The 11,185-nt window shown below is 42.5% G+C and overlaps 1 protein-coding gene across 1 annotated transcript; it reads right to left on the bottom strand.

The window, feature by feature from the left end:
* Positions 1–417: 417 nt before the first annotated feature.
* Positions 418–9,774, bottom strand: LOC308284670 (phosphatidylinositol 3-kinase regulatory subunit gamma-like). The gene is made up of 10 exons (XM_080725371.1): positions 9,377–9,774; positions 6,159–6,270; positions 5,913–6,011; positions 4,903–5,083; positions 4,391–4,516; positions 4,073–4,215; positions 3,721–3,897; positions 3,371–3,445; positions 3,082–3,252; positions 418–2,575 (listed from the first exon to the last, which is right to left on the bottom strand). Exons 1-10 carry the CDS (start codon positions 9,432–9,434, stop codon positions 2,299–2,301), a joined length of 1,419 nt encoding a protein of 472 aa, XP_080581497.1. The 5' UTR covers positions 9,435–9,774; the 3' UTR covers positions 418–2,298.
* Between the last annotated feature and the right edge of the window lie 1,411 nt (positions 9,775–11,185).

Raw genomic sequence — 11,185 nt, forward strand, 5'->3', positions numbered from 1 at the left:
AAAGTTAAAAGAAATTCCTAGTCGACTGTTAGTCATATGAAATTATTGACTAATCAATTAGTTGATTTAATCAACAAATCTGTAAAATTGTGTTTGCTGCTTATTATCATGCCCCAATCTTTTTTAGGTTCGTAAGATTGAGAACTGAGCATTATAATGTTGAATTTCACAATGACTGCTCGCTGTGGAACTGATCAACTAACAAAAGTTTTAGTCAAGCCCACACACACACACACACACACACACACACACACACACACACACACACCCACACACACACATATAGTTTTTTTTTCTTCTTTTTTTTCAACATGTTGCATATTAGTTTGTGTGCAATGCATAGCTCACATAAAAAAAAAAAACCCGGAAACATGTACTATTAAGTTGACAAAACCCTCATCAGTTTATTGTCTTTCAGCAAGAAAAGGTCAGAATCTCACATTGCTTAGCTTCACCCAAGGAGTTTCCTCAATCCTCTAGTGGAGTTTTTCATAAGAGAGGTTAAAACACCTTCCGTCAAACAACCACAAAAGCGAGTTTTACAGTTTCTCCATACAGAGTATCTATTGTCCTCAAACTTGAAGAATGTGCCAAGATCAACATGGATTCATTTCCTCTTAACCACTTAAACCCCATATACTTCGTGTTGTACGTCAAATAGCGAAAATAGTAGATCTATAAGCTTACAACACGTCAAGTTATGAGCTTGCAGATCTGCTATATTCGCTGAATGTTCGCCTGTTATAACATGCCCAGAATAGGGACGCTAGGGTTCATGTGGTTAAGCTATGTAGGCTGCATGTCATGAAAAACATTCATAGCTGGAGCAATGCCACAGTTCAAGTAATGGAGGCAGGATACTCCCGGACCTCTGGCAGTTCACACAAACAGGAAGCCTCTTTCATACGTTGCTGCACGATGGTGTCGCTCGGAGAAAATAACTGGGTTGTCACGTGATTCTTTTCTTTTGAAAATCAGTTATCTTCCACGATGGCCACCGTTGTGCGACAAAGTATAAAATTAGGCTTAAGAGGTCACACATCATACCGACGCCACCAAAGAGAGTGCATTTTTGTGGCGAATGTCAACCTCTCATAACAGCATCACCGTCAACCACCACCACCATCATCATCATCAAACGCTGCAACAAGAGAAATACTGTTGGATTGCACTTTCTTCAAGCTTTCATCTTCTGTGGCCTGTTTATAGAAAAAATATATATAGAATACAAAAAGCTTATACTTCTTTGAGTAACAGAATATACCATACAGTACAGTACTTCAGATTATGGTTTGATCAGCACATCAGCAGGTGTACACAAATTGCCCCTCCTCACCCAAACAATTAACCACTTGAGCCCTATATACTTTGTCGTATGACGAATAGCGCCAATAGCTGATTTACAAGCTCACAACGTCAAGAGCTTTGTAGATCGGCCATTTTTGCTATTTAAAAAAACGTTCTTTTCCTCCTATAATGACATGCCCAAAATAGTGACGCCAGGATTAAAGTGGTTAAGGGTCGAAACAGGGATGTACTTTTGTTCACTAAAAAGTGCTTTGGTCAATGGGTATAATATTGAGTATGCTTTCACAATGGTATTCTACAGGATGTTAATGCTACATAATAATCCACTGTGTGTGAATGTTAAGAAAGTGTCAAGGTAGGCAAGCGCCACCACAGCCGTACACGTGTTTACACGTGGCCTTTTTGCCCCCCCCCCAAAATGGTTTGGTCTGTCAAACCTGTATGACAGAATCATGTTCTTTACAGCACCATTTTATCACATGAACACACAAATTCTTCAGCAACCCAATATATATACATGACACATTCAAATTTCTCACAATCTAATATAATCTATCCAGGCCAAGGACGGGGGTCATCTGCAACGATGTCAGCGATGTCAGAACTTTTGAGCTATCCAAATGTAAAAAGTGGAAGTCAAAAGAAAGCGTAGCACCCGACATGAGTCAGTCACGTGTGTGTGTTTCGTTTTTAGTTTTTAACATCCCGTTGCGAAGACGTCCATTAAAACAAATGGTTTATGGAGTAAAAAATATCTTGTAAAAAGACAAACAGTCTCATTGAATGAAAAAAAAGGAAGAAAAGAAAAATCAAGCTGACATTCAAGTTCTGGTCCCTGCTTCAATCTTGTGAAATCACATTCACAAAACCCCGCTGGAATCACTCTAGTGCAAATTTCACACATTCCTCTCAGCCGACAATGCCCCATCGATGCAGTACCGCTCGTAGGATACAGTAAACATGTCCTTTTGTCTGTCCGTCTTGTCTTGACTACATTTCTGGAGCAGCTGGCGGGAGCCCCGCTGTGTGTTTTGGAGTCTGTAAGAGTTTGTGTTCCTCTGCGCGCTGGTGAGAGGAGGTTGCCGGGACGCTGGCGTGTACTGGGTGCGACAGTCGCACGTCCAGGGCGTCGTTGTGTTGTACTAGGGAGTTCAGACGATAGTGCAGGACGAGCTCTTTCAGCGAGCAGTGGATATCGTATGGCTCTGCGAAGCCATATCCATGTGGCGTGCTATAAATCATACAATGCTTCACTTCGTCCTTCACGCTGAAAAGGAAAAAAAACAAACGTGTCAGTTAGCGTCAGCCTTTTAAACCACTTAAGCTTATATTTTATACTTCATCGTATGATGTATGTGTAGTGCGGAAAAGGCCAGTCTACAAGCTCACAATGTGTCGCAAGCCACAGGTTGTGAGGTTGTACATATGCAATTGTTCAGCAATTTCCCAATTTCTTGCCTATAATGACTGCCCAAAATAGGGACCCCAGGTTGAAAGTGGTTAACGTTCAAATGAAACGGCGAGTATCTTAACCTCCATATTTTTTATATATTTCTAAGTGAAACAGGATAGAGATAGACAGACATAATGTTAAGAGGAATCGAATTTGCCTGAGTAAGCAGACGTCAAATTTGGTTTTATAGGGAGACAGCATGATTGCACTTTGACATTATGTACACAGAAATTGCATTTTTGTATTTTATTTGGCATACAGTATATTGTTACATTTGTGCACAATATAGCGATAGTTTTGATTTTCAAACTACTACTCACACAACAGAGCAGGCGTAGCATCCCTGTTTGCTGCTCTCCCGGATCAAGAAGGTTCCACAAGCTTTTCCCTGGAGCATTTCCTCGGCCTGTGTCCGGCTCATTTCACCGACAAACCAGCTTGCTTCATTGTGGTGCGGCAGCTTCTCCTCATCTCCCTTCAGCACGTAGGTGCTGCAAAGACAACCAGGATATTCTTCAAATAAATGCTTTTAAATGATTTTGTATTCTATTCACCATGTCACACGTTGGTTGTGATGTCTACAGTAGATGGCATTAAGTGATGACTTACTCATCTAGACTGTCGTGCGGTATCCCCAACCAGTCATTTATGCGTTTCTGCCGTACGCCTTTGTGATTCAGCCAGCTAAAATCCAATAAAATCACATAAGGAAAGGAAGAACATTGTCAGTTTTAAGGGAATACACTAAACTCTTTTTTTATGAGCTTCTAACTAACAGATAATTATCACTAACACCAAGACAGGACGACTTGGATTTAAATTAAATTGCCTGTTTTAATGTAATTGTATGTGCGTCATTCGTGGGTGTTTTTGTGAGCCCCTACCCTAACCTACAATAAAATAAAAGCTTTATCTTGCAATCCCACGATCCCACATTGTTTCCTGCTGGAAGGACTCACTTGAGATACTGGTCTCTGATGTTGCGTAGCTGCATGAGGTCAGGACGCAGGCTGTTTATCTTCCTGTCCGTCTCTCTGTAGTCCTCTACCTGGGACCTCAGGTCCTCCTCCAGATGGACCTTACTGTCATAGATCTCTCCAAGACGGCACTTCAGCTTCTCATAGTTAATCAGGAAACTAAAGGAGGAGGTTAGAGGGCAGAGGTCACCACAGGGGTTAGGGAACGGTTTAACTCTTGGAGACGTGGTAGAATTATGGGCGAGCAGCACATGTCCCTCGATTGAACTACCTTTTAAAATGTGTCTACAATTAGACGGGGACATTTACTTGGGAGCGTGACGGAAACAAGTACCTCTCAAGGTCCTTCTCTGCGCCCTCAGATTGATTGTTCCTCTCAAACTCCTCTCCGTAGCGCTCCTGCTCGCGACACTGCTCCTCAAAGATCATCATGGTCTCGTTGAAGGCCTCGATTGCTGTTCTCTTCATCTGAATCTCCTATGTCACAATGAATGAATGAAACGTCAAGAGATCTCCCCACTCTCCGACTTGACAATTTTATGTTGGCATCTACATTCTCTTGGCATGCTCTCGTATATTTAATACAAATCGAATTAACATGCTCGCAATCAGCATCTCCAAAACAGAGCTAATGGACGCTTTTTCTTTCTACCTGTGATGTCTTTGTGAAGGCTTCATACAGACGGTCAAACTCCTTCGATTTATCTTGATACTGACAGTGGTACTCCTTCAGTTTGCGTCCTGCGACATCGACACTGTCCTCCTTCACCAGTTGGTCCTGACAAAAACAAAAACACAACATTCAATCTCACATTGTAACTCAAATTTTGCTTCTGGGGGGTCCCTGGAACTAAATATTTTGAGATGGGGGTCCGTGGCCCACCCATCATTTTGGGTTTCCTTCACATGAAAAGTTTGAGCACCACTGACATAGAAACATAGGTTTTTCAAAAACCTTAGAAGGATTTGAAATATTCAAAGACTTGCACAAATTTTCACAACTTTTCCAAAATAGCAGATCTACAAGCTCGCAGTGCGACACTCAGTGCCGCACTGTGAGCTTGTATGTCTGCTGTTTTTCAATAGTTAAAGCACAAATTAATTGAAGTGAATCCTTGTACCCAGGGCCCAGAATTTGGTGTGTCACCCCTGATATTTACTAACCTGTCGGAATCGTGAAACAGGGTGGGTGAGCATCAGGTTCAGTGTGGCGTTGTACTCCACCAAGGGATGATGCTGGTAGTGCCAGATGAGCTCCACCACAGAGCTAAATGTCAGGGGGTCGGAGAAGCCATACTTGTTCTCGCGGTGGTAAATCTTAATGAGCTTGTTGTGGCCATCTTTCCTGGGAAGTTGAAAAAACGGGAGAGGTCATGAAACGGTTAATGTGAGATAGATATTTGTGACAAAGATGTGAACTTTCAACCTTGTCCAAAAATTGACAAATATTGGGATGAAGTGTGGTCAGTAATAAAAGAGATATGGAAGTATGGTCAGTAATAAAAGAGATGTTGAAATATGAAATACCAAAGACAAGTGTGGTATTATATTTAGGAAACTTGACGCAGGAAAACACACATGGAGATGACATGTACAGTATCTGGTCAAGGTGCTACTAGCAGCCAGCAAAAAAAGCAATAACGAGATCGTGGTATAGAAGTGACTACCCAACTTGTGTGCATTGTGGAGGAAATTCATGTAATGGAGAGATTTATACATAACTCAGGATACAGGAGGAGTTGTTTCTTGAAAAATGGGAGAAATGGACTGAATACACAACCCGGAAGAATGACACCATGGAGGATTGAAATGGACTGTAATGTGATGATGAAGATGATGAAAAATGTTGACCCTGTAAATATTTGCGCATGTGACAAAATAAAAACCAGTAAGACTCCCTAATCGGGAGATAAGCGACTGTCAGATCGCAGCGTGATTTTAGGGCAAAATGTGTAGGAGCAGTGTCCAAAAATGTGTTCGAAAAAATCGGCCTGATGGTGGCTCTATATGGGACAGATCCATGTATGTGATGAGTATAGACATACTGTGTACTGATTTGCGTGAAAATTCAGTTAGAAAAAAAGAAACACTTTCAACCTGATGTCCCTATTTTTGGCATGTCATTATAGGTGGAAAAGGCTGTGTGGTAGGGGATCTGCCTCTGTCAGGCTTACCTCAATGTCAGCGTGAAGTCCCCTTGCGTCTTGGTGGAGGCGTCACGTACCAGGAATGCGCCATCAGGCGTGTCACTGAGCTTCTCATTGACTTCATCCCTTAAAGGTAAAAATAACAAAAGGCGGTTACAAATCAAACACAGACCACTGGCGAGATAACCTGACGAAACAAAACAAAGACAAACACTGAGTCAGCAGCGGCCGCCACTGTTTGTTGAGGAGGACTGGTGTGGTTAGATTCCTTACCTGGTTATATCTCCCCAGTACCACTCGGCGTCCTGCAGAGAATACACGGGCGGAGGAAGGCAGTTGTTGTTCATGTTGGAAGACGCTGGCTTTGTTGACCGAGGAGGGAGAGCTGAGGTTTAGAGATAGGGAAAGCAGGAGAGAGGTGGAAGAGAGATAAGGAAAGAAAGGCAAAAGGATCATCATGGCAGTTTCTGAGAAAGAGGTCCACCCTTAACTGAAATATATTGATCTGCTTGAGATTGCTCAAGTGAAGTTCTGCAAACATGACCCCCTTACATTGCTGGGACCTTTGTGGACACAATGTGTGTGTGTGTGTGTGTGTGTGTGTGTGTGTGTGTGTGTGTGTGTGTGTGTGTGTGTGTGTGTGTGTGTGTGTGTGTGTGTGTGTGTGTGTGTGTGTGTGTGTGTGAGAGAGAGAGAGTGAGTGAGTGCACGTGCCTGTGTGTATTTGCTTTCTCTATTTCATCCCTCCCTGCTTTAGGAGCCACATGTGCATGTGCGCGCACGCACACACACACACACCCCTTGCTTGATGAGGCTTGTCACAATCTCCTGACAAGCCCGGGCATGTCTCCAACTGATGTCACTGACCAAATCATTATCAAGATCATGCATGTACTGTATCAGTCAAGTGCAGCCAGCTGCAGCCATGCATTATAAATGCATGTTTGTCTATACTAATTCATATGAAATAGTATATTTCAATATATAGACCTAAATGTCAACACCTAAATCCCTATCCCTAAGCTTTTGAAAAACACATTCAGACACTTCTTATAAAATGTATCCTATCCTCGCAATTCCAAAATCCTCATAGTTTTTCGATTAACCTTTAAAACAAAACAAAAAAGTGCTGACTCCAAGTAAAACAAAAAGTGCTGACTCCAAAAGACGTAGCCTAGAATATGCTACTACAACCACAAAGAAAAACACATCTAGTCGGCAAGCGACACCGTCGTACCACCACGCTGTATAAATATATGTTGTGTAGAACCTATGCTCCGTCGACGCCGTCGTACGAGGACGTATAATAAAGCGGGCTGAATCAGGCTCCGGCGTTTTCCAGAGGCGTCAATTGGGTATGGCAAGCTGTGGCAGCTGCCATACCTTGGCTACAGGGGAAACAAAATAAATTGTACTTCTTTAAAATAAATTCATCATGCCTGTTGCTAGGGCGCGCGTGCAAGACACCAGTCATGTTGCCACACCTTAGCTTTTTCTGAACTGATGCCACTGGCGTTTTCCAAAAATGAAAAAAAAAAAGAGCAAGAGGCCAAACCGCATCAAGAGGAGGTGAGAGGGCCGATATATTTCACTGCAGGACAAAAGTGCCTTTCATGGGGCCGTTAGCAGAACACAGGAGCAGCCTCAGAGAGGAGAAAATGTGGGTTTCTCCGTCCGTCCGCTCTCTCCCTTTTTTCTGACCTTAAAATAAACAAAAGGCAGGTGCAACGGCACCCGTGGAAGCGCATAAAACGAAAGCCGGCGGACTCCTAAACTCAGCAAAAAATTCCATCTGCACACCTATCCTTCCTGAGTGCTGCCCAAAGAAAACCACAACCGGGGGCCAAAACCCACATGCACATGAAAGCTGCTCGCACCTGGACACAGAAAAGAGCCATATACTGCTGGCTGGCTGCGTCTGGCCTGGATCACAACTTTTTTCTAAAGGATCAATCATAACAGTACAGTAGTCCACTTTTACTGTGTGCTGCTTTGAACACAGAACATACAGCAGGTCATATGGCCAATAGCTTAGCCTATAATAACAATATCTCACATATAAGGTCCTGGACTGGTGTTTTGGCCAAATTGGCCAATACTATTGGACATGTGGTTCCAGTGGAAATAAGCCTTGGCTTTCTAGGATCTCCTTTTAGTTGACCTTGTAGGCCTACCAGTGAGATTTGTACTGTCATGAAACTGTACTTTTTTCTATTGCAAACTTCTAATAAATTCTTCAATCAATCAATCAATCAATCAATCAAAAATAAACACCAGTCCAAGAGCTGAATGGAGATGTTATAATAATATCTCAAATGCATGTGTTATTAAACAAGCATTAAATGAGTGAAGAGAAATGGCGATCCATGCACTGTAGGCTATTTGTTGCATGAATATGGTGAATGGTCAAGACATAATTTATGTTATAATAGGCCTATAGGGGGGCCCTGTATTGTAAGCTATATCTCAAATGCATGTGTAAGCTTACATTGGTGAATTAAGAGTTACAGGCTACGTAATGCTGATGAATGGTAAAGACTAAAGAGATGTTTGTAATATTTGAATAGCTATAAGTCTCATTTAGGCCTATCAGATATTTCTCATGCGTTACTTTGTTGCGTGAAAATGGCGAAGTTGTCAACTGCACATAAACGTGATAAAATATCAGATTTAAGTCATGAGACGGGCTGTCTGGTCCAGTTTGCCTGTATAGCCTACTTTCAAAGCAAATGAGCCACGGTCGGGTCGGGCTGCAGGCAAGCAGGAGAACAAAGCAGTCGTTTCATTGCGGCATCGTATTAATGCAACTCCCACCAACACACACTAATTAACAACCGTCTAAAAAAAATCTAAAATAAAAAAGACCAGAGCGTTCGAATACAGCTCGCATTCGTGTTTAAAGACTCGATTGTTTTGTAAGGAAAAAGATGCAACTATTGTTTTCCAAGTTTGCACACAGCAGATATGATGACGGCACAAAGACACAGCGCAAAAGCTTAGCTATCCCGTGTGTTATAGTCGATTATAGTCCGATCACACGAGTGTCGCTCGCCCAGGAAAAAAGGGGAAAAAAAGAACAGATCTACAAGGTAACGACGCGTCGCAAAAGCGACGCGTTGTTAGCTTGTAGATCTGTTCTTTTTTTTTTTTCGAGCGACACCATCGTACGGCTGGAGTATAAATTCGGCTCTCAAGACCACTGCGCCTTCCTTCGTCCTGAAGGGTATTACGTAATCAGCAAGTGAATTGCGCTATGCATGCCTGGGCAATGCAATGCCAGCACCACCACCACCACCGGCAAAGTACAAAACCCTGGCTGTCTATAACCCCGTTATACACACACCTGTGCAACATTATGGCACGTGTCAACCATGTTAGATTACATGTGATCATGCAAAAATAATGAAAAAGACAAAACGATTTAGTTATTCTTGTCCTGCACGGCGCAGACAAATGCAGACAATGGCTGCAGAGTAGACTAATAGTCCTACCTGGGGCTGCTTGATCCATGTCGACGTAGAAGAATAAAACTTCGGGATGATCAAACATTCCGTTATAAAAAAACAAGACAAAGGAACTAAAGCAAAATAATATTCCAAGATTGGTTGTCCTCCTCGTACGTTTCGATGCACGAAAAATAAAGAGCCGTTCGTTTGCACACAAAAAAAGAAAAAAAAAGAATCGACCTATTTTAATACGATCGGAGACGCCACGTACCGTAGGCTACGCCAGTACAATAGACATTGGTGACGAGAAATAATGCCTTGGTTTAGATTTGAGGAAACGTCCCAAACTCCAAGCGTGTTCTCTCAACATAACTTGGGGCTATATTGTTCTAAGTGGAAAAGATTGTCATTCCGTTCCTTTCTGTGCCGTGCCGTGCCGTGCCGTGTCAGACTGTGCACGGCCCGCGCAACCAAGCTCTACTTACTTCGTCTAGGAAGTGCACACAGACTTTAAAGGGCTGTCCGGTCTTGGGTAGATCCAACCTACAGTCAGACGAGGGGCGCCCCCCCCCCTGAAACATATTTTAACACAAAAAAACAAACGATCGAATATAGGACACGTTATAGGTCTATATTTAAATTGCAAAATGCAACGTCGTATTTCTTTTTTTCCCCCCAAACTGCACAACATGGTCATACGGTACATTTTCATTAATAGATGGGCCTGGTTTAGTAGTCTTTCGCCCCGTAAAATGTAATGGTACATTCCAGGTCGTTTCATTCAACTCTCCTCAAGCAAGCTGCACAGCACTGTAACTGCTGAGAAACTACTCGTCGTTACATTGTATGAATGGAAACACTGAAGCCAAATATAAAAACAACTTTTCCTTCCAAATTATCATTTACAAACGTTGAATAAGTCATTTATATGCATAGCATAAAAGGGTGTTTGTTTTTCTATTGTTTTTGTTAAGGAATTGCTTTTCTGATGTGAATTTTACCCAGGCCTACATGAAAGTATAACCAGTTCAGAGTGCTTGTGGTTAGATTATCCGCTCTGAGACTGGGAGGTCAGGGTTCAATACCCAGCTGAGTCATACTATATACCAACCAAAGTCTATAACAAATGGTACCCAACCCAATGCCTTCCTGCTTGGCATTCAGCATCAAGGGTCAGATTGGGGATAGGTCCCTGCGTCATGCCCAGGGGGTGTGCTTGTACATCAAGAAACAGGACATAGGCTGCTGACCTATAGCAGTGGTTCTCAAACTGTGGGCCGGGTCCCCCAGAGGGGTCCCCAAATTGTTTTGGGGGGGGGTCCCCAGATGATTAATGTGCAACATTGTTTTCTCACTCAAACAAACCAGCATAAAGTTTAAGTGTATACTAGTATAGAGGGTATCTGCAGATTCTGCACATTTCTAAAGTGACGATTTAAGGGCATTTTATTAATACCTCGGAAATGACAAATCACACATTGGCCAAATTGTCAAATATTAGAGGCAGAAATTGTGAAAATAGCCGATCTACATGCTCACAGTACGCCTCGCAACGCGAGGCCATTTTGTACAAAATGTAATTCCTCAACATTAAGTGCTTGTCAGGATGGGGGGGGGGGGGGGTCCCCAGTTAAAATATGATTATTTTGGGGGTCACAGCCTCAAACGGTTGAGAACCACTGACCTAGGGGCCACATGCCTTGCGAGGCTACTTACTTACCAGTAAGAAAGTAGTGTCTGTTACTGTATATCTGCCTTTTATTACTGTGCGGTGATTATCACACTAAAATAATAATAATCTTAATCAACTAGATAGACAGACCCATATATAGCTGTGCTATCTGTGAAATGTAG

The sequence above is a fragment of the Nannobrachium achirus genome (genome assembly GCF_963921795.1).
Source record: "Nannobrachium achirus genome assembly, chromosome: 5".
NCBI classification, from domain to species: Eukaryota; Metazoa; Chordata; class Actinopteri; order Myctophiformes; family Myctophidae; genus Nannobrachium; species Nannobrachium achirus.

Coding starts and splice junctions, on each gene's coding strand:
- LOC308284670 (XM_080725371.1), bottom strand. CDS start 9,434: ATGTTTGATCATCCCGAAGTTTTATTCTTCTACGTCGACATGGATCAA. Junction 3,898..4,072: donor GCAGAGAAGGACCTTGAGAG/GTACTTGTTTCC, acceptor CTCCTCCTTTAG/TTTCCTGATTAACTATGAGA. Junction 2,576..3,081: donor TGCTACGCCTGCTCTGTTGT/GTGAGTAGTAGT, acceptor TTTCCTTTTCAG/CGTGAAGGACGAAGTGAAGC.